This window comes from Sorex araneus, chromosome 1 (assembly GCF_027595985.1).
Source record: "Sorex araneus isolate mSorAra2 chromosome 1, mSorAra2.pri, whole genome shotgun sequence".
Taxonomy (NCBI): domain Eukaryota; kingdom Metazoa; phylum Chordata; class Mammalia; order Eulipotyphla; family Soricidae; genus Sorex; species Sorex araneus.
Window position 1 is genome coordinate 1,509,927 of NC_073302.1, and position 26,290 is coordinate 1,536,216.

At 72.1% G+C, this 26,290-nt stretch overlaps 1 protein-coding gene across 1 annotated transcript in view; it reads left to right on the forward strand.

Moving 5' to 3' along the window:
* Window positions 1-3,551: 3,551 nt before the first annotated feature.
* The window catches only part of RXRA (retinoid X receptor alpha), a 33,892-nt gene continuing 11,153 nt past the window's right edge, over window positions 3,552-26,290 (forward strand). Inside the window, exons 1-2 of the mRNA XM_055133088.1 lie at window positions 3,552-3,640; window positions 25,996-26,240. Coding sequence (XP_054989063.1) covers window positions 3,613-3,640; window positions 25,996-26,240 — 273 coding nt within the window. The 5' untranslated portion in view covers window positions 3,552-3,612. The remainder of the gene's footprint in view (window positions 3,641-25,995; window positions 26,241-26,290) is intronic.

A 26,290-nucleotide genomic window follows, 5' to 3' on the forward strand; every position in this document is an offset into this window, starting at 1 on the left:
CGTGCGGGGCCTCCTGCTGCGGCCGGGTGGGCAGCGAGCCAGGTTGGACCTGGGACCAGGCCACAAGGGTGTGGCCGCATCCGCGTCCCCTTCCGAGGGCGGCGGGGGGTCCTGCCGTGGCGCTGACCTCACAGCGGCCACGTCACCCGTGGACCTGACGGACGCCGACTGGCCATCAGGGCCCGGCCCTGCGTGTCAGACACACACCATGAACCACTGCCCGCTATCTGCACCCTGCCGCGGGCCTGCGTGCCCGGGGTGGTCCGAGACGCGCCCCCGTGGGGTAGGGAGCAGGGGCTGCGGTGCCAGCAGAGCCGGGCGCAGGGCGGGGGGCGCAGGGCGGGGCGGGGGCTCGGCCGCGGGGCCTTTGCTGATTCCGCCCTCCCTCTTCCACTTCCGGCCTGGTCTCCGAGCCGGGGTCTCGGGGGAAGAGCGGGGGGCTCAGAGAGACGCGAGCTCGAGCCACGCCACGCCAGCCTCCTCCCCTCCGGGCGCCCGCCTGCACCCTGCTCCCTGGACTCTGGCCTCGCCCAGCTCCTCTGCCCCCACCACGTGGGGCGTGTGTGTGGGGGGTGTCAGCACCGGCTCCGGCCGTCCTGGGCTCCGCCACCCTCCCCAGGGGGCTGAGCCAGGGAGGGGGGCAGGGCCGGGGGTGGGCAGTGGCCGTGTGACGTGCGGGGCCGCAGGAACGGATGCGGGCACACGGCTCCTGGCCAGGTACCCAGGGAGCCCCAGGCCTCCCGCGTGTCCCCCCACCCCATCAGGGGCTCCTTCAGGGGCCCTGGGAGGATCCTGCCCCTGGCCCCTTCCCCAGCCCTGGCCTGGCTCCCAGCACCGCTCCAGCTCCGGGGACGTCCCCAAAGGCCCGCCTGAGGCAGGCACTACCCCCTCGCAGGACGGCCTGCAGCTGCCCCGCAAGGTGGCTTCTGTCCCCGCCCCTCCCCTCCCTCCCCTCTCCTCCCTCCCTCCCTCCCCTCCCCGGAGGCCGAGTGGCGGCAGACCCTGGACAGGCCCCTGCTGTCCCCGGGGCCGTGGGCCGGGCCGTGCTCTGGCTCTGGGCACCCACGGAGACACGGAGGCCGAGGGAAGGGCCCGGGGCACGTGGGCGGGGGCCGGCACCAGCTCCCGGCTCTGCCCCCGCCTGCCTGCCGGATCCCGGCCCCTGTGAGTGCAGGATCACGTGGGCCCTCCTGGGGGAAGGTTCTGGAAGCAGCCAGGGCGTCCTTTGGCCCATACCGCGCGGCTGAGACGGCAGCTGCCAGCAGGCCTCCCCGGCGACGCGGCGGCTCCCGGGCGGCTCCGGGCCCAGACTTGCCGCGGCCTGGTCTGCACGGGCCGGTCCGGCAGGGGCAGAGCCGCAGGGCGACCAGGGCTGAGGGTCTGCCACGGGAGCTGGGGCCAGCCTCTGCCGCAGCCAGAGGGAGTGGCCGAGTCTCCAGCTGTCCACGGGGGGGGGGGGGTGCCAGGCCTCCCCCCCCCAGGAGAGGGCCTAGGGCGGGGGTCCCAGCCGGGTCCCGCCCTCCGCAGGCACCCGGTGGCACCGGGGCTGGGTGCCCAGAGAGGGGCCCTGGGCACTTCCCAGGGCCCTGGGGCCTTGGGGGTGTGTCTGTGGGTGTTTCCTGGAAGGGGCGGGGGGTGGAGGGGCAGAGGTGGCAGCTTCTTCCCACAGTGCGGCCTGCCTGGGCCTGCCCGCTCGGCGGCTCTCCCTGCCACCCTCCCCTCCCAGACCCCTGCCCCGCAGCTGCCCGCGGTGCCAGAGGTCGGGGCACAGCTCGCCGGCCTCAGGGTCCTGGTGGGCGTCTCAGCCCCTGGGGGGTCCCCGGCCCCCGCTCTAATGACAGTCCTAAGAGTTGCGGTAAATACCACTTAGGGTCTCTGCCTTCTGCTTATCTCCCAGCCAGGAGGGGAAACTGAGGCAGATTGGGCATGGGTCCCGGCCTGCCCATGTGGGAGGGGACTAGGCTGGCTCCAAGGCAACCCCTCACCTCTTCCCCCCGCCCAAGGGCCCTGAGCGGGAGGCCCAGGCTGGCCTCACCTCGCGGGGGGCCGGCCCACCTGCGCCCACTCCCCCAGGTGGGCACGCAGCAGAGGCTGTCACCCCGGAGCACAGGGTGCTGGGTGGCCCGTGTCTCCTCACTGCGTGTGAGGAGGGCCCCTGGGCCAGGGGCACATCAGGGGCCTGCGGTGCCCGTGCCCGCTCCTGCCTCGCCCCGGGTGCCCAGCGCGGTGCCCAGCGCCGCCCGGAAGGACGTCTGAGGTGTGGTGGAGTGGGTGGGGTGGCCACGGGTGGATGCCGGGCTGGGGTGGAGGCACCAACAGGCGTGGGTTGGGGGAGGCTAGACCAGGGGCCCCGCGAGACCCAGTGGGACTGGCTCAGGGCCGTGGGGTCAGGGCTCCCCTCGGGGACTGCCCCCCGCCCATCTCAGGTCACTCCCGCCCCAACCCCAGGTCATACTGGTGTGCTGGGACCCAGCTTGGACCCTGGGCAGGGGGGCAGCTGCTCCCTGGGGGTGACCACTGGGCACCCTCCTCCCTCCAGCTGGCTGGTTCCCCAGGAATGTGTCGGGCTCGGAGCCCTCACACCCCCGCCTCGGCTCCAGGGGACCCCAGGGGGGCCTCCTCGGGCCTGTGCACTGAGTCCGGGCAGCGGGGCCCAGGGCGCACGCCCAGCCCGGGAAGCCTGGCGGGAGAGCGCACGCGGCCCGCTGCAGGACGGCGCCGGGGGTGCCCAGGGGCCTGTTTTCTCTTTGGCCTAGAAGTGTGTTTGCGTGGGTGGACCAAGCCCAGAGAGGGGGCGCAGGGGAAGAGCCGCCCGACCGGGGAGACAGGCAGGGCTCCCGCCACGGGCCTCAGTTTCCCCGCGTGCCGGCCGCTCTGTGGTGGCTCGGGGCCCGGGCCGGGCGCAGAGCGCGGCTGGCCGCTTTGTGTGGCCGCACAGACAATGGCCAGACCGCTCTCGGCCCTCCTCCTCCTCCTCCTCCTCCTCCTCCCCCTCCGCCCGGCGCGGATTTTTTTTTTTTTTTTTTTTGGCAGGCGGGGAGGGAATTCTGCTCCCGCCCCCGCCGCGCCCGCCTCCTCCCACGCCGCCTCCGCGCGGCTCCCGGGACCCCCTGGCGGAGGCAAACTTGCAAGTTTGCAGGGCGCGCGCCACTCGGCGGCGGCGGCGGGGGCGGGGCGGGGCGGGGCCCGGGCGCGCGGCGGGGCGGGGCGCGGGGCCCGGGGGCGGGGCGCGGGCGCGCGGCGGGGCGGGGCGCGGGCCGAGGGGGCGGGGCGCGGGCGCGCAGCGGGGCGGGGCGCGGGCCGAGGGGGCGGGGCGCGGCCGGGCGGCGCTGCGCCGAGCCCGCGCCCGTCGCGGGCCCCCCGCGGCTCCCCCCACCCCCCTCGCCGGCGCCGCGGCGGTCGGAGCGGGGCGCGGGCGCGCGGCGGGGGCGCGCGGGCGCGGGCGCGCGCGGCGGCGGCGGCGCGCAGGCCCAAGTAGTTTACATTGTTGGGCGACTTTTGCAACAACTCGCCGCGCCGCGGCCTCCGCGCGCCGCCGCCGCCGCCGCCGCCGCCGGCTCCCGCCGCCCGGGCCCGGCCGGCCGCGCCGGGGGCCGCCGCGCCGCCGCCGCCATGGACACCAAGCATTTCCTGCCCCTCGGTGAGTGCCGGGCGGCGCGCGCGGCGCGGGGGCGGGGGGCGCCGCGGCAACTTTTCCCGGGCGGGCGGGCGGGCGGGCGCGGGGCTCGGCCTCGCACTTGGCCCGCGGCCTGGCGGCCCGGGCGGCGCGGGGCAACTTGTGCGCGGGCGGGCGCCGCCGCCCCCCGCGGCCCTCCCGCGCCGCCCCCCGGGGACCCCCGCCCCGCCGCGCGCGGGCCGGGCCGGGCCGGGCGGGGGGCGCCGGGCGGGGGCGGCGGGCCGGGCCGGGCCGCGCGCTGTCAGGCCGCCCGGGCCCGTCCGAGGGGCCGGCAGAGCCGCCGCTGCTGGAGGAGCCGGCGCGGGCCGGACCCCCGCCCGGCGCGACCCCGGCCCGAGCGCCAAGTTGGCGGCGCCGCTCCCGCGCCCGGCCGGCCGGGCGGCCCATCTGACAGATGGGAAGACTGAGCGGGCCGCAGGGGCGTGGGGCGGCTCCCTGCGTGCGGGGGCCGGCGGGCGCGGTGGGCTCTGCCCGGGGCCTGTGCCCGGCCGGCTCCCGGGCCTGCCGACCTGCCGGTGGCCCCGCCTGGCCGCGGCGTCCCGCGCTGGTTGCGTTTCATCTTCCCTGACTCCGGACCAGCAAGTTGAAGGCCCGCTGGAGCGGCTACTTGGCCTCAGCCTTTTGTCAACACGGCGCGAGCCCGGGGGCGGGGGTCGGGCCGGGCCTGTCCGGACCCCTGGGCCACCGGCCGGCCTGGAGCTGCCGGCGGGACAAGGGGCCCCGCACCCCGGCCGCGGCTTGGCCTCACCTGCCCGAGCACTGCCCGGCCGAGTGCCCGCGCCGCCCGCCCGCAGGGACCCCCCGCGGCCCCCGCTGGCCATGTGCTGAGCCGGGCGGCGCGGGCACGCGGGGAGCCGCTGCTGGCCGCCCGCCCCGGGGGTCGCGCCCGGGAGCCCCGGCGAGGGGCTTCTGGAAACGAGGGTCAGCGCTCCCAGGACCCAGAATAGCACATTCCGGGGCCTCCCGAAATAACAGGTCACGTGGCCGGGGAGCTGCCCGCAGCGCTGTCTGGCCCGGCCGAGCACTTGTTTGGGTAGAGGTGGCGGGGGCTCTGTTTGTCCACCAGGGAAGTGTCCGGGCCAGAAAAACAGCCCCCAGAGGCGGCCTTGGCCCGGCTGTTACCTGAGGCGGGTGGCCGGGCTGCGCCCTGACCCCCACTGGCCAGCCCGGGTGGGTGGAGCTGCCGCCCGGCGGCTCGCCCAGCTGTGCCCGTCCTTCAGGGCCCTGGGGAACCACACCCCCGGGAGCGCCGTCCGAGGGACCTTCCCGAGGGGGTCGGCCCGCGGCTGCCGCCCGGGGAGAGGGCGCCGGCCCGCGAGGCCCGAGGCCCGAGCAGGCCCCGGCCGGCCCCCTCCCGGGCGGCAGGGCTGAGGCCCACAGGCCGGGACCTGCCTCGCGCCCTCGGAGGCTTGTCTGGGCGGGCGGCCGGCTCCATCCTGAGACGCCTCCTCCCGGTGGGGACGGCGCGTGCAGTGGGCAGGGTGGGCCCGGGCTCTGCAGGGGCGCTGGTGCCCACTCAGGTCCGCCTTTGCGAACTTTGACCGGTGGTCCTGGAGTGGCCGGTGCGTGGGTGCCCTGGATGGGCGCCCAGCCCTCCCTGCCACTCCCCTCCCCTCCCACCTCCCCCACCCGCTTCCCGCCCCGCCCCGCCCGGTCAGACTCCTGGGGCACCTGCACCCCCCTCCGACAGCCTCTAGGGTTGGGGTGAGGAAGGACCCTGGGCTTTGGCGGGGTCAGGGGGCCAAGGTCAGGGGTGAGGGGGTCAAGGTCAGCTGCTGGCCAGCTTTGGATGCCCGGCATGCTGCAGGAGCCTGTCCCCAGCGGCCTCGGCCCGTGAGGGGTGCACAGCCCCGAGCCAGTGCCCGGTGTGCTGAGCGGTTGCGCCCGGCCCTCCCAGACGGGGAGTCGCACCCCAGAGTTCCGGAGCGATTGTCTGGCTCAGCAGCTGAGCGAGTGTGACGTGGAGCAGAAAGCAGGCAGATAGAGTGGGCCGCCACGCGTGCGGGAGCGTGGGGCCCGCACTGGCCGCGTCCGTCCTGGTGCCCCGCACGTCTGCCCTGCGTCAGTGTCCAGCGCTGAGCTCTGGCCTGGGCAGGACAGGTGAGCAGCGCTGGCCGGGACTCCTGCTGGGCCTTGAACCCCTGCCCGTCCGTTTCCTCTGGGTCCCACTGGGCGCTCCTGGCCCGCTGCTGCCCTTGGGCCGGCCCCCGGCTGTGGGCGCCTGCTCTGTCCCTGGGCTCACTGCGCCCTCGGGATCCGGCCCTCTGAGGCAGTGCCCCCGGAAGCCACGCCCCCCTTCCCGGCCGACTGTGGGGCCCCCTAAGCGGCTGGGCCGGCCCGAGTCAGCCTGGGGGAGGGGCCTGGACTGGGGCCCTCTGAGTCCCGTCCCCCGCCAGGAGTAGCCTCACTCCCTGCGGCCGGGACTGGGGGGCGCTTCCTTGGACCTCGCCGTGTCCCCTGGGGGCTCTCGGGGAGTGGAAGCCCCTGGACGAAGGCTCTCAGCTGCGGGCACAGCGGGCAGGCTGGAGGCACGGAGCGGCCCCTGCTGCACGGGGCAGGCGTGGGGGGGGCGACACACCTGGTCCTCAGGACAAGGGGTGCCATGGCCAGAAACATGATCAGGCTCACACACAGGTGAACGCACACATGATGGTACACAGGCACACACATACGTGATCAGGCCACAGTGACTCACGTGTGCACACACAGGAACATAAGCATACATGCACAGATGCTCACACACATGCATACGTGCATAGACACATGCACACGCACGTGGGCACTTACACATGCACAGACATGCACATGGATGTTCATACTCATGCACGTGTGTACAGATGCTCACACATTGCACAGATAAGCACATGTACGGGCGCAGATGCTCACACCTGCACAGGATGCTCACACACATATACGTACACTCACACATGCATATGCGTACAGATGCTGTGCACAAGCACATGTGCACAGATGTTCACATGCACAGACACATGCATGCACATGTGCACAGATGCTCACACATGTACACATGCTCACAGATGCTCGCACATGCTTATGCACACGATGCTCACATGCTCATTCACATGTACAGATGCTCTCATGCATACGTACATGGATGTGCACACATGCTCACACATTCGTGCACACGTGCACAGATCCTCACACACACTCAAGCACACATGTACAGATGCTCACACACATGCATACCTGCACATACGCTCACACGCAGGTGTATATGGGCACAGATACTTACACACACGTATATGTGCACAGATGTTCACACACTCATGCACACACATAGACACTCACATGCTCATTCACATGAGCACAGAGGCTCACATCCTCATACATATGTGCACAGATATGCACACATTCATGCACATGCTCACAGATGCTCACAAACTCGTACACATGCACATGTGCACAGATATGCACACTCACACAGATAAATGTGTACCCATATATGCACACAAGTACACATGCCCAGTGTACTCACATGCACACACATGAACACATGTCCATAGTATGTTAATGTGTAGACATGAGCATTTATGTGCTTACATACACAAATACAAGCTCACATATGAGCATCCGCATGTTTACAGTATGCTCACATGTGCTACACACACATGCACAGGTGCTCACGAATGAACACACATGTTCTCACACACGCGCGTGTACATGTCCAGTCTCCTCCGGGGCCTGTGGTAGGTTTCACCTGTGGTGCCGGTGGGTCTGGCCCTCCCGTCCGCCCCGGAGAGGAGGGCAGGTCAGAGACTGGGGCACCCCACGGCAGGGCAGGGCAGACCAGGCCGGAGACTTGCAGGGCTGCAGTGGGGAAGTGGGGGGGGCCTGGGCTGCCACTCAGGGTGGCAGGGACAGCGCAGGGCCTGAGGGGCTCCTGGGGCCTTGCGACTTCTGGGCGTCTGTGGGCTTGTAGGGCTTGAGCTTGGGGATCCCCCTGTGCCCCCCGTCCTGGGGCTCTGCACTGACCGGCGCATCCCGGGCTGGGTCTGGGCAGGTGAGGGTGCGGCCGACCGGGCATCAGGCGGGCTGGGCCGGGTGGGCCTGGAGGCCCTGGGGCCCCTGGGCCTGGGACAGCCACACGGCCATCTGCTCTGTCCACTCTGGCTGTGGCCTCCCTGTGCCCGGGGGCCTTCTCCTGGGCACTGGGGTCAGGGGCCTGCAGCTCCCGGTGCTGTCCAGGACGAGGAAGTCCCTGGCCAGCTGGGCGCGGGGGCCGGCGTGGCCGCCCTGGGGACCCCTGGACGCCAGTGTCTGGGCCCCCTGGAGACTCGCCGGCCGCGTGTGCCCGCTGTGTGTCGTGGGGGGCAGTGCTGGCCTCTGCCGAGCTGCCACGGTCCCCACGCGCCCCTGGGCGGCAGGCCACGGGCACTCGCGGTCTGCAGCCCCTGCCCACGCGTGGTGTGGCCGCGTGTGCTCAGCCTCCCCAGGTCCCGCTCACGCCGAGGTGCCCCGGGACCCTGGCCGGGGTCTGCGCCCACCTGGCCTGACGCTTGGCCACCGCCCTGAGCCCCCGGTGGTGCCTCTGCAGACCGGACACCTCCCGGGGCCGCTCAGGGGCGCTGGGTGGCCGGCGCCCCTCCCTGGCCTCCGCCGGCCCTTCTCTGCCCTGCCCTGTGTGGCCCAGCGGGCTCCGGCCAGCCGCCACCCGAGGCCCAGCCGGCCTCTCTCCCGCCCCTCGGCTCCGGCCAGTTTGGCGAGAGCCGCCCTGGGCTGGGCTGGGAGTCAGTTGTCCAGGCCACGGTTGGTGCCCATGGAAACTGAGGCAGTCAGGCACGCTGCGCTTTGACGGATGCGTAGGAGCTCGTGGGCAGGGAGCCCAGGCCTGGGGCGGGGTGGCCGGAGTGGGTCTGTGAGGGATTTTGGCCGGGATTCGGGCAGGGGTGCAGTGCTCCGTGGCTGAGAGACGCCCCGCGGGGACTGTGCACCCCACCCACTTGCTCGGGTCCTGGAGGTGCTCGGCCGTGGGGCGGCTTTGAGGGCCCATCCTTGGCCCCCCTGGGCCCCCCCCAGCGGAGGGAAACAGCTCCGGGACAGGCCGGGCCAGAGTCCAGAGAGGTGGCGCAGCCCTGCGCCCGCCCCGCCCGCCCTGCCCCGGACTTTCTGCCTCTGGCTGGGGTCAAGGTCTGGAGGGCGGGGCGGGGGCGCTCTGGGCGGGTGCTGGAGGGAACAGGGGTCCGAGGGGTCAGGCTCTCCCAGGCTGGGGTGGGCGTGGACGCTGGGGCTGTCGGACCCCTTCTCCGGCCCGATGGCCCATCTCGGGGCCGACCCGAGCAGGTGTGCTGGGTCCGGTGGGCGGGCGCCAGGCTCCTGCCGGCCCGAGGCCAGATGTGTGGACACTTTGACCCTGGCCTGGCCCGATCTCTCTCCCGCTCCTCTCTGACCCTTGCCAGGGGTCAGAGGTCGAGCTGTGGCCTTGTGGTTCTCGGCAGACCGCCCGACCACCCCTGTTCTCGCTCTGTCTGTGGACACTGTGGGGCAGTTGGTGCTGAGGCATCCGTGTGTTGGGGGGGGGGGCTTGGTCACATGCCCGCCTCCCTCTTCAGTCCGGCCACGTGGATAAGGCTGGTCATTCATCCTCGCCCGGGCCGGGGTGGACAGGCCGTTTCTCTGGGGTGGGGGGAAGGAGTGGTCCTGGTGGGTATGGCGGGGCCTCTGCAGTGGGTGCTGCGGGGTGCAGAGGAGTGCGCTGGGCGTGGCAGTTTCTGTCTCTGCCAGCCTGCAGTTTGCTCTTAACTCTTGGTTCTAGCCTGGGGGTGCTGGGGACCGTCTGGGGACCGTCTGGGTAGTCAGACTCAGGCGTCTCCCTGCAGGGCTGGCACCGCGCAGAGCTGTGTTCCGGCCCCCCTTCCTGGCGTCTCCAGGGAAGACCCCCGGGCGTGTCGTGCCCGGAAGCTCAGACCTGGGTGCAAGTGGGCAGCGAAGATTGAGGGATGGTGGAGGGCGGGCGGGAGGCAGGAATGGGGCCTTGTGGTTCCTGGGCGGGGAGGGGCCAGGTCAGGGACACCCCCAGGCCCACCCCGAGGGACACTCTGATGCCGGGGCCTCACTCAGGACTGAGGGCGGTGGGCCCTGGGCTGCCCGCCGAGGGGACTCGTGCCCGCCCCGCCGCTCTGCCCACCCCATGCCGGACCCCCAGCCTGGCCCCAGGCCCGCGAGAGTCTGCGGCATCAGCCAGGGGGCGGCTGAGCAGGGGCCCTGGGAGTCGAGGCCGGGCACTCGGCCCCGCTGGGGTGGGGGCTGCACCCTCTGGGCTGTGGGTGTGTGGGGGCTCGGCAGGGCCGTCCCACCCTGTGCCCCGTGCACTCTGCCTCCCTGGGGGCGCGTGTCCGTGTAGTCTGTCTGGGTGTGAGTGTGTGAATGCATGTATGTGCGTCCGTGTGAGCGTGTGCGAGTGCACGCGGTGCTGGGGGCTGTGCTCCCAGTCCGGTGCTCAGGTGGCAGAGACAGGGGTGCTGCGGGGGTGCAGGGCAGAGGCGTGTGGACCAGCTGGCCAGCCCCGCTCTGTGCCCGGCCACACGCCCCGCGTCTCCCGCAGGGCCCGGTGCCCGGTCCCGGGCGTGTGGACTGTGTGGTGGCCGCGGGCCGGGGACGGCTCAGGAAGGCCGGAAGTCCTTCCTCTGATTGTGGGCCTGGGTGGGGGCGGGGCGGCGGGGCGGGGGCTCGGCGGGCACCGGCGGGGCTGCCGGGCGGGTGGGCGGCCGGAGGGGCCTGGTTTCCGACACAAACAGCCAGGCTGGAGCGATCTTATTTTTATTTCCTATTTTTACTTCCCCGTTGGCTCCTTTTAGCAGCTCGGGAGCGGCCCCCGCCCGCCGGTCTCCACGGCTTCCTGGCCGGCCCGGCCGGGGTGCTGGGCCTGCGGCGGGGCGCACCCGGGACCCACGGCCTGGGCGTGTGGCTCCGTGTCGCTCCTCACGCCTGGCCCGGGCGGGGCTGAGTGCCCAGAGGACCCCCGCCGGGCGGGGTGCAGAGTGGCGGGGCCTGGGGTCCCGTGCGAGGTGGAGGCCTGGACTAGGGTGCAGCTCACGGCCAGGAGGCGCGGGGCCGAGCTCCCTGTCTGGGGCCCACGGGGGTCCCCCGGGCGGTGGACGCTGGGACCCGGCCCAGGGACGCGGGCCTGGGGGTCCTGCCCGCGTGGGGACCCTCTGCCTCGGCCACGCGGGGGCAGGCCCTGGGCTGCAGCTGGGGGGTCTGCGTGGGGCCAGGCGGGGAGAGGCCATGGCGAGGCCCCAGCCCCGGCTGCTTCGTCCACTCTCTGGCCTCTGCCCGGGGCGGGTGTGGGTGCCCGGGCCGGTGGCCGGACCTGAGCTGGGGTGGGGTGTTGGGGGCCCTTCCTCGGGGCGTCCCTTGGCTCCACCCCCGCCCTCCATCTGGGGCTGGGCAGGGCAGGCCCTGTGGGTGGCCCCGGGCCCACCCAGAGCTGCCAGCACTGGACTGAGCTGGGCGGGTGGGGAGCCTCGCGGGCACTGTGGCCCTGCCCGGGGGGACACGGCCGGCCCCGAGGGAGCCATCCTGGGCCCGCCTGGGCCTTCGAGCAAAGAGGATCTTTGGAAACTGTGGGAAAGGGCACTTCCTCGGGGCCCACGCACCCGCCCGCACTGCCCGCCCGCCCCAGCCCGGCACCTGCCGGGGGCAGCGTGGCCGGGGGAGGCCTGGCGTCCCCGTGGGACTCAGGGCAGCTGTGGCGAGAGGGAAGTTGGGGCTTTCCCCTCCCGGGCCCCTGCCCCAGACCTGCGTCGCCCTGATTTCTCTGAAGGTGGGACGCTGAGCTTTCTCTCGGCGTCGGGGCCACCGGGTCCCTGACTCGTGTGTGCCCCCCGCTGCCCTGTGTGCCCTTCACGCTAGCTGCCCCTCAGTCCTTACCAGCTGCTTCCATGAAGCCTCCTCCAGGGAGTCCTCCTGGGTTAGGGCCTCTCCCACCCAGCGCATGGTCTTGCTCTGTCATCAGGGCAGTGACGATGGGGCTCGGCACCCCCTGGGCATCAGACTGACCTGTCTGTGGTGTCACTGGGCGGGGCAGCAGGCCCGTGGGTGGTCTGCAGCAGCCCAGAGGCCTGGTGTCGGGTCCTGGGATGCTGTGTGCCCCCCAGCCCCCTGGGCCTGAGGGGCAGGTGTGCCCTGGGAACACGAGGTAGGGTGGGGGTGGCACCGACTGAGCCTTGTTCCAGGAGGGGAAACTGAGGCTGAGGGCCTGAGGGAGTGAGTGACTTGGGGGCTGCAGCTCCCGGCTGTGCCTGCACAGAGTCCTAGGGCAGGGCTGGGGTCCCTGCCCCAGGACTGGTGCCTGGCTTGTCCCTCTGTCCCTCTGCCTTGTCCCCGTGTCCTGCCCCCGTGGGCTTCTGTCCTGAGGCAGCGGTGGGGTCAGGGCCCCTCCGCACCCCCGAGGCCCCGGCCGGGGCAGGGTGCAGGCGCTGGGGGGCGGCTCCCCAGCTGCACGTCCTGCCGAGCTCCGGGCACCTCCACACACGTCCCCGCGCTGAATATTTCATCAGTGAAACCCAAGCTGCACGGCCCGGGTGGGGCCGGCTCTGTCCCAGAGTGGGGGGGCTGCTCCGTCCCAGGGTGGGGGGGCTGCTCTGTCCGGGGTGGGGGACCGGCTCTGTCCCAGAGTGGGGGGGCTGCTCTGTCCGGGGTGGGGGGGGCTGCTCCATCTGGGAGTTGGGGGGCTGCTCTGTCCGGGGTGGGGGACCGGCTCTGTCCCAGAGTCGGGGGGGTGCTCTGTCCGGGGTGGGGGGTGTCCCGGGCCTGTGGCTGCCCAGGCGCTCCCGCACGTGTCCTGGGTGCGGCCGGATGGCACCGGGCGAGGGCCGGGGGAGGCCGTGCCTGAGGCCCAGCATTGGCGGCACTGCACGCCCCTCCTCAGCCCTGCGGACTGGTCCACCCGCCCCGGCCCTTTGGGGCCACGTCTCAGCGTGGACGGGGGGCTTTCCCCAGGAAGCAGGCAGGCCCTGCAGGCCGGGCGGGGGGGCACGGCTGTCAGAGTCCTGGCCGCCGGGCGCTGGTTTTTTCTCATCTCCCTTGGGGCCAGCGGCGTCCACACTCCAGGGAGCCTGTGGCTTCTGTGGCTGACCCGGGATTGGCTTGTGGTCTGGGCCGGAGAGGAGTTGGTGAGGCTTCCTGGGACCTGCAAGGGTGTGTGTGTGTGTGGGGTGTGTGTGTGTGTGTGTGTGTGGTGTGTGTGTATGGTATGTGTGGGGTGTGTGTGGTGTGTGTATGGTATGTGTGTGTTTGGGGTGTGTGTGTGATGTGTGTGTATGTTATGTGTGTGGTGTGTGTGTGGCAGGTGTGGTGTGTGTGTATGGTGTGTGTGTCCAGTGGTGTGTGTGGGGGTGTATGTGTGGTGTGTGTGTGATGTGTGTATATGGTATGTGTGTGTGTGGTGTGTGTGGGGGTGTATGTGTGGTGTGTGTGGTATGTGTGTGTGTGGTGTGTGTGGGTGTGTGTGGTGTGTATGTGTGTTGGTGTGTGTGTATGGTGTGTGTGTATGGTATGTGTGTGGGGGGTGTGTGTGATGTGTGTGGTGTGTGTGTGTGGTGTGTGTATGGTATGTGTGTGTGGTGTGTGTGATGTGTGTGGTGTGTGTGGGGGTGTGTGTGATGTGTGTGGTGTGTGTGGTATGTGTGTGTGGGGTGTGTGTGATGTGTGGGGTGTATGGGGGTGTGTGTGGTGTGTATGTGTGTTGGTGTGTGTGTATATGGTGTGTGTGTGGGTGTGTGTGATGTGTGTGGTATGTGTGTGTGTGGTGTGTGATGTGTGTGGTGTGTGTGTGTATGGTATGTGTGTGTATGTATGGTATGTGTGTGTGGTGTGTGTGTGGTGTGTGTGATGTGTGTGTGGTGTGTGTGGTGTGTGCGGGGGTGTGGTGTGTGTGGTGTGTGTGTGTGTGTGTGTGTGTGTTTCAGACCTGCTGGGGAGGCAGCCTGCAGGGGGCTGGGGTGTGGAGCAGGGAGGCTGTTCTCCCCCCAGGAGCACCCAGGGGCCTGCCGCAGGGGCCAGAGCAGGGAGTGGACATCTGTGTGCATGTGACTTGAATGCGTGCACACAGGTGTGCTGGCGTGAGCATGTGTGCACATGGCTGAGTGCCTACACGTGTGCATGCGCGTCGTGTGTGTCTGAGTGCACGCACACATGTGCTGGCGTGTCCCTGTGCCAGGCTGCAGGTGTGCACTCTGCGGGCACGTATGTGCGGGTGCGTAGTTCGGGGTGAACTTGACTTGTGTGCAGGGAGGCGCGTGTGCGCCTGTGCCTGCTCCCCGGGCCCGCCTGTGTGCCCGTGCGTGCGGCCGGACACGCCTTGCTCGCGGTCAGCAGGTTTGCTGGCCGCCCCGCCCGCTGCGGGGGCTCACGCCTGAGGCCTGCGGGCCGGGCCAGGCCGGGCCTCCGGGTCGTGAGTCAGCGCGGGGCCGCTGCACCTGCTGGGCGAGCCCGGCCACCTGCGGGCCCCGTTCCCGCCCTCCCCGGGCGCTGCCCGCCGCACCGCCGGCCCTGCCAAGGCCGGGGGTGACCTGCTGCCCAGCCTCCTTGGCGAGCCCCGTTTTCTTCCTGGGCTGTGGGAACTCGGGCCGTGTGCAGGGGTGCAGCCTGGCCTGGCCCCTGGTGGCGGGGCTGCGGGGCGGGGGCTGCGGGGCAGGGGCTGCCGGTCACCCTGCCATGGGCCTGCTTGTCCCGGGGCGTCTCCCACACGTGCTCGCGGCTCTCGCGGCGGACGGGCTCGGGCCTCACCCCTGCGGGTGTCCGGGGGCAGGAAGAAGAGCCCCACCGCCGGCGCCCGCTCCCAGGGACCCCTGCGCACCCCCGAGCCCGACCCCTCACCTGGATGCGAGGGGCCGCCCCGCCCGGCCTCGGCCTGCCCCAGAGGGAGGCGTGTCCCGGCCCTGCACCCCCGGCCCCCCAGAGCGGGTGGAAGCACCTCCAGGGCAGAGCCCAAACCAAACACCCCCTGGCCCGCCTCTCTCTGGGCCGGGCCCGGCGGGTTGGGAGACCTGATGGTGCAGATAGTTGCCCGGGCGCCGGGGCGAGGCGGGCGGGCGGTCGGACGGGTTTGGTTCCTGCGGGGCGCTGGCCAGGGCTCCCCACGCCGGCCTCTAGAGAGGGGCTTGGGGGCGTGTGCCTGACCCCTCTCCTGGGCTGGGTGCAGGCACCCATTCCCCGGCCTCAGTTTTCCCACTCGCCCCGGCGCCGGGGGCCGGGGGGCCTGTTCCCAGGCTTGCTCGCGGAGAGCTTGGGCCCAGGGCGGGGCGGACGGGCAGGGTCTTGAGTGTACAACAGGGCCAGTCTCCAGCCCTTCCGGAACCTTCCGGACCTTCCCGAGGGGCCGCACACACGCGGGGAGAGCTCGTGCGCCCCGCGGGGTCCCTCAGGACGGGAGCTCGAGGGGGGGGGGGGGCCTGACACCCAGTGGAGCCCTCAGGAGCGGGCGGGAGGACGGGGCGGCCAGCGGGCGGGGTGTTGGGGCGCGGCCTCCCAGGAAGGGACTCTGTCAGCCTGAATCAGAAACGGGGCGCGGCCGGCCGGCTGCACAGCCCCCTCTGCCCCCTCCCCGGGCCGAGCAGGGCGGGGCTGAGGGTGTGTGGGGAGGGGCTGCCCGGTGGGGCGGGCGGAAGGTTCTGGGCCCCCAGGCAGCGAGGGGGACGGAATCCTTCAGTCTGTGCCAGCGTCCTCTGGTCTCGGGTGGGACCCCCATTCCCCCCGTGCCCCCAAGGCTCAGCGTCGAGCCTCCCCAGCAGCCGTGGCTCACTGGCTGTACCCCAGGCCCCGATCCCCGCCCAGAGACCACCACAGCCGTCCCGGGGAGGGAGGAGCAGGCGGCGGCCGTCCCGCCCAGGACCATGGCCTGCCCAGGCTGAGCCGCGACCTGGCCCCTGCCCGTCCTGTGGGTCTGACCGAAGTCCCGGGCCCATCCTGCGCCGGCCCCCGCCTGCTCCAGCTTCCTCCGGGGGGCCCAGGTGTGGCCGGCGTGTCTCCCAGGGAGGTCCTCCGGAGCTGGGCTGTCGTGGGGACGCCGGGCTGGGACAGCAGAGGACCCCCCCGGCTCCGCGCGCCCAGGACATCGAGGGGAACCGAACTCGGCATGTCTGTGGCTTCTGAGCAGTGGCCGAGGCCCGGGCTGCAGGGGTCCCGTGCAGGGAGGCCTCCTGGCGAAACAGTTCCGTGGGCAGGGACGCGCACGGCAGGCGGTCCTGGGGCAGGGAGGTTCTGTGACAGGGCCGTCTCGTGGCAGGGTGTCCCGTGGGTGGTCTGTCCCGTGGGCGGTCTGTCCCGTGGGCGGTCTATCCCGTGGGTGGTCTGTCCCGTGGCAGGTCTGTCCCGTGGCGTCTGTCCCGTGGGCAGTCTGTCCCGTGGCGTCTGTCCCGTGGACGGTCTGTCCCGTGGCAGGGTGTCCTGTGGGCGGTCTGTCCCGTGGCGTCTGTCCCGTGGGTGGTCTGTCCCGTGGGTGGTCTGTCCCGTGGCAGGTCTGTCCCGTGGCGTCTGTCCCGTGGCGTCTGTCCCGTGGGCAGTCTGTCCCGTGGCGTCTGTCCCGTGGGCGGTCCTGTGGGCGGTCTGTCCCGTGGTGTCTGTCCCGTGGGCAGTCTGTCCCGTGGGCAGTCTGTCCCGTGGCGTCTGTCCCGTGGCGTCTGTCCCGTGGGCGGTCTGTCCTGTGGGCGGTCTGTCCCGTGGTGTCTGTCCCGTGGGCAGTCTGTCCCGTGGGCAGTCTGTCCCGTGGCGTCTGTCCCGTGGCGTCTGTCCCGTGGGCGGTCTGTCCTGTGGGCGGTCTGTCCCGTGGTGTCTGTCCTGTGGGCGGTCTGTCCCGTGGCGTCTGTCCCGTGGCAGGGCAGTGCGGAGGAGACGGTGGGTGGAGACGGTCTCGGAGACGCGGAGTCTGCCCCAGTTCCTGTGCCCTGTGCCCTCGGGGCTCGGTGGGCGCTCCTGGGGGACCGATGGGGCTCAGTCCCCTGTCATGGCAGCCGCCCTCCTGGGGGACCGATGGGGCTCAGTCCCCTGTCATGGCAGCCGCCCTCCCGGGGGACCGATGGGGCTCAGTCACCTGTCATGGCAGCCGCCCTCCTGGGGGACCGATGGGGCTCAGTCCCCTGTCATGGCAGCCGCCCTCCTGGGGGACCGATGGGGCTCAGTCCCCTGTCATGGCAGCCGCCCTCCCGGGGGACCGATGGGGCTCAGTCCCCTGTCATGGCAGCCGCCCTCCCGGGGGACCCTGGCCCACGTCTCGCTAGCGCCGGGACGCCCTGCAGTTCCGGGGCCCCGTCGCCGTGGCCTGTGGGGTCCGCGTGTGGGGAGGTGCTGAGGCTGTGGGGTGACGGTGGGACGGACGAGAGGCCCCTGGGAAGCCGCGGGTGGGGCCCTGTGGGGGCTCTGAGCCCCTCACTCAGGGAGCAGCGCCCCCGCTCCCGCCCCCCGTGACACACTGGGCCCGTCGCCCGCCGGGCCGCCTGCGCGGGGACCCCAGCCGGGGCTGGCAGTGGCCCGGCTGCGTGTCGAAACCGGCGGTGGCAGCTGCGCGTGGGGAAAGGGCGCGTGTGCGTTTCCCAACTTCCTGCTGCCGCCCCGGGCCGGGCCGGCTGCCGGGCGGCTGGCCGGGGTCTCTGGGCCGGGGCGGAGCCACAGCTGCCCCCCCGCCTGACTCACTGGCCCCCCGGAAGCATGGGGGCGGGGGACGGCCGCCCCGGCCCCTGGGCCTGCCACCCCCCGCCCCGCCGAGGCCCCCGGCCCACACCCGGGCGCACGTGACGCAGCCGGCAGGAAGCCACACGCCCAGAGACCTGTGACCGGCGGGGGCAGGGCACCGCCTGCGGACCCCCGTGTCCGGGCAGGCGTGGGGGCCGCGGGTGAGCTGGGGTGCCTCTCTGCGTGCCACGGCCCCGTCCCGCACGCCGTGCTCTCCTCCGTGAATGGAGGGGTGAGGGGCTCCATCCTGCCCAGAGAGGGTGAGGGGCTGTGCCAGGGCCACACAGCATTGCCCCAGCCGGCAGTTCCAGGAGTCCAGTCCCCAGTGCCAGAGCTCCCCTGCTGCGCTGCAGTAGGTGGGGGCGTCGGCCTCCTCCAGGAAGCCCTCCCTGATGTCTGCAAGGCTGATGGAGCCTGTGTGTCTGCTGCCTGATGCCGGGCAGAGGGTTCCTGGGCAGGACCTGGGCCGTCTGCCCGCCCGTCCAGCTCAGGGGTCCTTCGGGTGTGTGGAGTGAGCTGGAGGCCGCCTTGGTGCCTGGCCCCCATGCGGCTGAGCTGCGGCTGCACCTTGAATCCAGGTCCCTGGAGACTGTGTCCCCCACCCCACTGACAGGGACCCTGGCCTTGACCGTCATGGCCATTTCCCGTGAGTTTCCAGGGGCAGGGGAGGTGCAGGGGGAGCCCATTCCCCACTGGATCAGGGAGGTCTTCCTGGAGGTGGTGGTGCTGGAACTGGTTGGAGCGGCCGGAGGAGTTTGGGGCCCAGAGGCGAGAGCAGGGGCTGCAGTTCCTAGAAGTGATGGGCGCCCAGGGCCGGGGCGGGGCAGCGAGGGAGGCCTGAGACCGGCGGGGCCTGGCCCGGGGGCCCGGGTCAGCGCAGGGTCAGAGGCCGGAGTGCTGGGCAGCGCGGGCCCGCGGGGAGGCCGGAGGGGCCAGGGCCGGTGTGTTGTCAGGAGGGGCACTGGGGGCAGGAGGTCAGGGGAGGCGCCCCCAGGACCCCAGCTGCGCCCCCTCCCCGCCGCCTCCTGCAGCCCCCACACCTGGGGGACACGGACCCCCTTGCGGGGGCTCGTTCCGGCGGTAGGGGGAGGCAGGGCCAGTGCCCCTCCCGCGCCCAACCAGGCCCGGGGTCCGAGTGCTGACCCGGCGGGGACCCCGCTCACCTGCTGTCCGTCAGGCCCAGGTGCGTTGCCCGGGGTCTCTGAGCTGGGGTGGGCCCAGGCCGGGGCCTGTGGGAGGGCCGGGGTGTGGCTGCCCCTTCCCCAGGCCAGCGGGGGGCCGAGAGGGTTCTGGGCTGGGGTCTGTCCCGACTGTTTTGCCAGGCGGAGGGCTTCCTGGAGGAGGTGTCCGTGCTGGGTCAGGACTGGCTGGGAGCCTGAGGGCCGCTGAGCACTGGGGCTGGGAGGCTGAGGGGGCAGGGGGGCGGACTTGGGGTGACCGAGGAGCTATTCGGTGGCTGTGGGGGTTTGACTGCACAACGTCTGGGCCCTGTTGAGGGGGCACCGCGCGTCCCCACCAGCCCCGACCCCTCGGGGTCTGCAGGTGGGGGCAGCCCTGAGGGTGCCCGAGAGACGCACCTGGGCTGGGGGTCCCGCGGCCCTGGACCCAGGACTGCCCTCCGGGCCCCCGAGTGGAGGGGAGGGGCCTTGTTGTTTGGATTGGGCCACCCCGGCGGTGTTCGGGGGTGACTCCTGCCTCTGTGCTCAGGGATGCTCCAGGCAGGCCTGGGCCCTGTGCGTGGGGCGTGGCCTCAAGCCTGGTGGCCGTGTGTGCGTCCGGCGTCCCCTGCGGTGCTGGTGCCCCGGCCGGGGCGTGGCTAGTTCCCGCCGTGAGCACCCCAGGCTGGACCCCGAGAAGCCCTGGCCCGTCTCGCCCCAGGGTGCCCTGACCTCACCCTCGCGGCCTGCAGGGGCGCAGACCGGGGGGCGGCCGGAGGGACACTCGCCTGTCCCGGCCACCGGGAGCATCCCCGGAGCCCCCGCCTGCAGCTGCCCCTGGGTGCCCGCCCCCCGGAGCCCCCGACGCCTGCAGCTGCCCCTGGTGCCGCCCAGGGTGGGGGCTGCAAGGCCCCGGCAGCTTCCCCGTTCCCGAGAAGCTTCTGGAAAGTGGCCGGCTCAGTCAGGCTCCCGTCCTCTGGACACAGGCCGTGGGGCCGCGGCGTTGCACGGCAGCCCAGCCCGTGGCTGTCCATGGGACCCTCCGGCCACCCCGCCGTCGTCCTGAGCCCCACTGCACCCCTGCAGGCCAGCCTCCCCCCACCATCCCGCCCCCCCGTGTCTGCCCCCCCAGCCTCCCAGGCCAGCCCCCTCTCTGTGTGGGGGTCACACTGCCCCCCCCCGCCTGGGCGTGTCCCACCTGCTGGCAGCCACGCCGGCCCGGGGCCAATGGGAGCCGCCGGAGCCCAGCCCAGGTGTCTGCGGGGGCCGCGGCCTGCAAAAGGGGAACTGGCCCGCGTAGACGCCCCCGGGCGGGCACCCAGCTGGCAGCGGAGACACGGGCCCGGCCCTCAGTGCCCGCCGGGCACCATGCTGCGGCGCCAGGGCCGGTGGGGGCTGCTGGGGCCCCCCGTGTGCGGGACCGCCCCACCAGGCCTCGCCGTGAGGCGTCCCCTGCTGGCCGCCCTGTCCAGGCGCCGCAGGTGGCAGGCAGGTGAGCGGGCCTGGGGCCGGGAGGGCACAGGGTGAGACCCCCGGGTGGGCAAGTCCACACGGCCACGTATGGGCGCCGTGGCGGCCCCTTCCCGTGAGCGTCCCAGGGCCCCCAGCCCCTCGGCGTGAGCCCCCTCCTTTCCAGGGCTGCCCCCAGACCCGGGGGTGTGCAGGGGCCGGCGGGCGTCCCCCTGGGTACCGTGGGGCACCTGGGGCCTCCGGGCTGCGGTCTTCTTCCTGAGTGCTCGCCGTGGGGGCTGAGGACTCGCCGTGGGCAGTGCCTAGCGGTGGCCCCGAGGCGGGTCATGGGCTGGGGTTCCGGGCGTGTGGGGGGTGCAGGGCTGGTCGCTGGGCTCATTCCCGGGTGCTCTGAGCTGCCAGCCGGGATGTCGGGACCCCCCAGGCTCTCAGAACCAGGCTGTCCCCCCCGCCCCTTCAGGGGCTCCGAGCACCTGGGCTGGGGTCAGGGTGGCCTTGGCAGTCCCCCTCCGGCGCCCGGCTTGCTCGGATGCCCGCCGGCATGGTGATGGGCACAGTGCAGCTCAGGTGGTGCGGGGAGGCGGGCATGGGGGGCAGGCCTGCTGAGGGGGGGGGTCCGTGTGGCCGTGGGGTGCCTCCTCGGGGCTGTGGTCCCCTCTGCTCCTTGGGTGCCGGGAGCCTTGGGGTGCAGGGCTGGCTGGCTGGGCCCGCAGGGAGCCGAGGGGTGGGGGCGCCCAGCAGGGAGCTCTCGTCCACACGCACACGATGCCCCTACATCGGAGACGGGCCGGGGCTCCCGGGAGTGGTGGGGGGTCCCCGACGGCCACGCCCACCCCTGGGCCCCACCACCGCCCCGGAATGAGAAGACTCAGTGGGCAGAGGGGGGTCAGGGGCGGCCCCTGGCCAGATCCTCGCCCCACCTTTGCTGTCTGCCTGTTCTAGAATGTTCCGGCACGCTCCAGCAGGCTGCCTGGGGAGGCACGTGAGGGCTCGCCGCCCGGCAGTGGCGCCGCGGCTGAGCCCAGGAGTTCCCCACCCGCGCCTGACCCTCCGTCCGCAGCCCGGCGACAGGCTGCCCAGCACGCCTGCGGGTGTAGAGCTGAGGGCCGGGGTGCACCGGGCTCGTCTGCCCCCCGCTGTGCCCACCCGGGGCGCCCGGGGAGGGGCCGCTGAGCAGGGCTGGGACCCCTGAGCGCCTGGCGCCGCGCTGTCCTTGCCCGCCGGGGGGGGTCCGAGGGAGGGGCCTCGGGTGAGTCTGGTGGCCAGGTCTGGGGCCCAGGGTGGGGCTGCCACGGCCCCTCTCAGGCGGGGCCCCACTGGCCTGTCACGGGAACCTCTGGCCACTTCTTCCTCCCGCCTGCTGCCCACTTCCCCACCGTGGCCGGGCCCCACCGCAGGCCCCGCGGGGTGGGCGGGGGGTCCTTGCCAGCCCACACGCTGCCGCCCTGCCCGTCCGTCCACGGAGCCCGGCCCCCGGCGGCCTGTGTGGTCCCGGTCCCCTCCCTGCTGCAGGAGCTGGGCCGGCCACGGGGAAGGGTCAGTGGCGCTGAGGACAGGCGTGGAGTGGTCGGGTGGGGGCGAAGACCAGGGTGGGGTGGTGGAGCTGGAGGGGGCATGGGGGCACGGAGAAGGTGAGGGGGTGGAGGGGCGAGGGTGGTGACCCTGAAGGGGTGCAGGCTGTGTGGGGGGCTGGTGCTCAGGTTACTGTGCCCAGCACCGCCCTGGGCCTCACGTGGGGGCTGCTCCCCTCAGTCAGCGCTTGGCCTCCCTGCCTGAGGGTGGAGGGTCGAGACTGCAGCGGGCTCTCCCCGAGGGCTCGGGTGCCCTGGGGGTGCCCTGGGGGGGTGCCCAGCGCCCTGGCGTGCGTGGTTTCTGGCCGTGCACCCGCCCGCCGGCCTTTCCTGTGCCTCTGCTCCGGGCCGGGCCCTGGGCCTGTTTGTTGCGCGGGTGCAGGGGTCCCGGGAGACAGGCCTGCGAGTGCCTCCCCGCTGCCCGCCCCCTTCCCTTGCTCGGGCCGGGGTGAGCCCCACGGCGGGCTTCACATCCCGGGCCCTGGCGCCCGTCCTGTGGCTCTCCTGAGTCTCGGGTGAACCTCAGGCCAGCGGGTGGCACGTGCTGGTCTCTGCCTCCGCCCGTCCCTCCTCACCCCTCCATCCTGGTCTCTGTCCCGCCCGCCCCTACTCACTCTTCCACAGGCTGCTCTCTGCCCTCCCACGGCCCCTCCTCGCCTCCCTACACGGGCCTGTGTCCTCCCGCTCGCCCTCCGCACCCCTTCCTACTCTGGCAGAGGGCTGGGCTGGGGGGTGTGAAGGGGATACTGGCCTGGCCGTGCCGCGGGGGCTGCCTGGGGCCCAGGGTCTCGGGCTTGCTGTCTTGAACCTGCTGGAGCCCCTGGGACCCGGGTGGCCACACGCGGCCTTGGGGTGTCCCCTCAGCCCCTGGGGGTCCTGTCGCCCCTGTGTCTCCAGCAGGGCAGGGAAGGGGTTTCTCCCGGACCCCCGAGCCCCGGCTGGCTGCGGGGACCCCCCCGGCTCTGTGGTCAGGCGCTGGGGAGATGCCGGCTGGAAGGAGCTGGAGCCCCGACACCGAGGGGCCTCCCCGGGCCCCTTCTGGGGACAGGGTGCAGGTACCTGACGGGAGCCGCACTTCCTGCCTCCTGCCGGACACGCCGGGGCCGGAAGGGAGGGGGGTTCCCCGCTTTCTGCTGGGGCCGCATGTGCTGTCCAGGAAATGCCGGGGGGGGGGACTGTCCCTTCCCTCCCCCGAGAAACCTCGGCGACCTGCCTGTCTGAGCCTGCAGGCGCTCGGACCTGCTCCCGCCCGTTGCCGCCTGAGCCAGAACTACTACTCTTCTCTGCCCGCACAGCCTCCCCCCTGCCCCCGCACAGTTCCCCCGCCTCACCTGCAGTCTCCCCCGCCCCGTCCTCACATGCAGGCGGGCTCCCTGTCTCCGCACCCGCACAGCCTCCCCCTACCCATGCACCCGCACAGCCTCCCCCTACCTCTGCGCCCACACAGCCTCCCCCTGCCCTGCCCTCACATGCAGGCAGGCTCTCCCATCCCTGCACCCGAACAGCCTCCCCCTACCCCTGCGCCCGCACAGCCTCCCCCTGCCCTGCCCTCACATGCAGGCAGGCTCTCCCATCCCTGCACCCGCACAGCCTCCCCCTGCCCTGCCCTCACATGCAGGCAGGCTCTCCCATCCCTGCACCCGCACAGCCTCCCCCGTCCCTGCACCCGCACAGCCTCCCCCTGCCCTGCCCTCACATGCAGGCGGGCTCCCCCGTCCCTGCACCCACACAGCCTTCCCCTACCCCTGTGCCCGCACAGCCTCCCCCTGCCCTGCCCTCACATGCAGGCAGGCTCTCCCATCCCTGCACCCGAACAGCCTCCCCTACCCCTGCGCCCACACAGCCTCTCCCTGCCCTGCCCTCACATGCAGGCAGGCTCTCCCATCCCTGCACCCGAACAGCCTCCCCCCACCCCTGCGCCCGCACAGCCTCCCCCTGCCCTGCCCTCACATGCAGGCAGGCTCTCCCATCCCTGCACCCGAACAGCCTCCCCCTACCCCTGCGCCCGCACAGCCTCCCCCTGCCCTGCCCTCACATGCAGGCGGGCTCCCCTGCCCCTGCGCCCATACAACTTTGCCCTGCCTTTGCGCCCGCGCAGCCTCCCCGTCCCCACGCCCGCACAGCCTACCTGTTTGCTTGCCACTACCCTCCCCTGTCCCTTTGCCTATGGACCTAGGGGTGTCTGCCCAGATGCAGCATTACTGGCAGTTCTGTGTCCCCCCAACTCTGCCCAGGACGTCATCCCCCCGGACCCGGGGGCAGGTGGGGCGCTGTGAGGTGCTGGGGTGGGGGTTGGAGCGTGACCTGGCTGTGGCTCGGAGGGGCGGGGGCGGGGCCGTGCAGGACCTGATGACGGGCGCTGGCTGGAGCCGAGTGAGAGTCCAGGCGGCCTGGGGGGGCTCGGCCGGAGGATGTGCTGGGAGTTTCTCTGCCCTCCCCTTCCTGGCCAGGAACTCCTAGACTGCAGAAACCACATGTCCATTGTCACCAGGGACCATTGTCACCAGAGCCCATTGTCATCCCTCCTGGGCATGCTCTGTAAACAGGAAGTGCCCGGGGGGCCTGCCAGGAGGGGCTGCTGGGCCTCTGGGTGCCGCCCGGCGCAGTTGGGTTGCACCGAGACTCGGGCGAGGCTCTGCTGGGACACCACTGCTGGGGACAGGGCACTGTGGGGACAGACACTGGGGACAGACTGTGGGGGACAGGGCACTGCTGGGGACAGACACTGGGGGGGACAGGCACTGTGGGGACAGACGCTATAGGGGACAGGGCACGGTAGGGACAGGGCACTGTGGGGACAGACACTGTAAGGGACAGACACTGGGGGGGACAGACACTGTGGGGACAGACACTGGGGGACAGACACTGTGGGGACAGACTGTGGGGGACAGGCACTGTGGGGGACAGACACTGGGGGGACAGACTGTGGGGGACAGACACTGGGGGGACAGACTGTGGGGGACAGACACTGGGGGGACAGACTGTGGGGACAGACACTGTAAGGGACAGACACTGGGGGGGACAGACGGACAGACACTGGGGGGGACAGACTGTGGGGGACAGACACTGTAAGGGACAGACACTGTAAGGACAGACACTGTAAGGGACAGACACTGTGGGGACAGACACTGGGGGGGACAGACGGACAGACACTGGGGGGACAGACGGACAGACACTGGGGACAGACTGGGGGACAGGGCACTGGGGGTGGGACTGTTGGGGTTTGTGGGCAGTTGGAGCAGGACACTGTCGGTGTCGGACTATTGGGCATCGAGGCACTGTTGGGGGTGCGTGAGCACTGTTGGGGTTCCTGGGACCGTCCACAGTGCTGGAGGGCTCCCGTTCGCTGTTTGGTGGGAGGGTGTGTGACAGGGCGGGGCACGTGCCCGGGGAGCCGCCCGCTCTCATCTGGGTGCTGGGGCGAGCCCTGCCGTCACCCCCCTGCACCCAGACTTCCAGGGACAGATGCGCGGGTGCGGGAGCAAGAGCCCCCACTGCGCTGTGGAAGCCCTGTCCTGTGTCCGCTGGCAGCCTGGAGCCCGCCACTGCCCACCCCCCGCCCCGGCGCTGCGCACGGGGGTGGCGAGAGCCGTGGGAGTGCACGTGGCCCCAGAGGCGGGCAGAGCTCTCGGCCAGCAGGACGGGTGATGAGAACTCGGTGACACCAGCCATCTGCAGGTGACCTGGTGCCTGCCCTCCGAGTGGCCCCTTCCCTGCCTTGCCTCTGGCCAGCCCCGGGGCTCCGCCTGGGGACCTTGGGGACTCCGGATGTGGTGATGCCGGGGCTGGGCAGTGCCGCCTCAGCCAGCAGGTGTCAGGCCGGAATTCCGTCCAGTGGATTGTTGGTTCCCTAGTTTGTGGGGTTTGTAGGTATGGGCAGGGGGCCCGGCCCTTAGGCGGACGGCGTGGGCGATGGGCCCGGAGGAGGGTCCCCAACCTTTGTGGGCAGCTCTCTAGCCCAGGTTGGGGCAGCCCCGGGGGCTGCGGGGTGGGGGGGGAGGGGGGCTTGGCTCCGCCGCCTCCAGTGGTGGGCGCGCGGAGGCGCCCGCGGACCCCCTGCCCCATGAGCACGCCCTCTGGGTGGGGCGGGCGTAACGAGCGTGGGCCAGGCGTGGAGGCCCCGAGATGAAAGGGCGGCGTGGGAGGCCCCGCAGCTGCCTGCGCACCAGCCGCCGCCAGGGCCCGGCGCCCAGCGCAGCCGTGGGAAGGCAGCCGCGCCCCGCGGTCTCCTGCCCGCCCTGCCGGCCAGCCGGCCTGCTGTCCGGCAGTCCTGCTGTCCGGCCGTCCCGCTCAGGACCTGGGGCCTAGCGGCCGTGGCGGGCACCAGGGACAGCGGGGCGGTGCGCGGGGCCTGGTGTAGTGGGCGGGGCCTGAGCGTGGTGGGCGGGGCCTGAGTCTAGCGGGCGGGGCCTGAGCGCGGCTTCTCTTGCAGACTTCTCCACGCAGGTCAGCTCCTCGTCTCTCGGCTCCCCCGCGGGGCGGGGCTCCATGGCCGCCCCCGCCCTGCATCCTTCCCTCGGGCCCGCCATCGGCCCTTCGCTCGGCTCCCCAGGACAGCTGCACTCGCCCATCAACGGCATGGGTCCACCCTTCTCGGTCATCAGCTCCCCCATGGGCCCCCACTCCATGTCGGTGCCCACCACACCCACCCTGGGCTTCGGCACGGGCAGCCCGCAGGTAAGCGCAGGGGCGGGGCCTGGCGGCGGGGGCGGGGCCTGGCGGCGGGG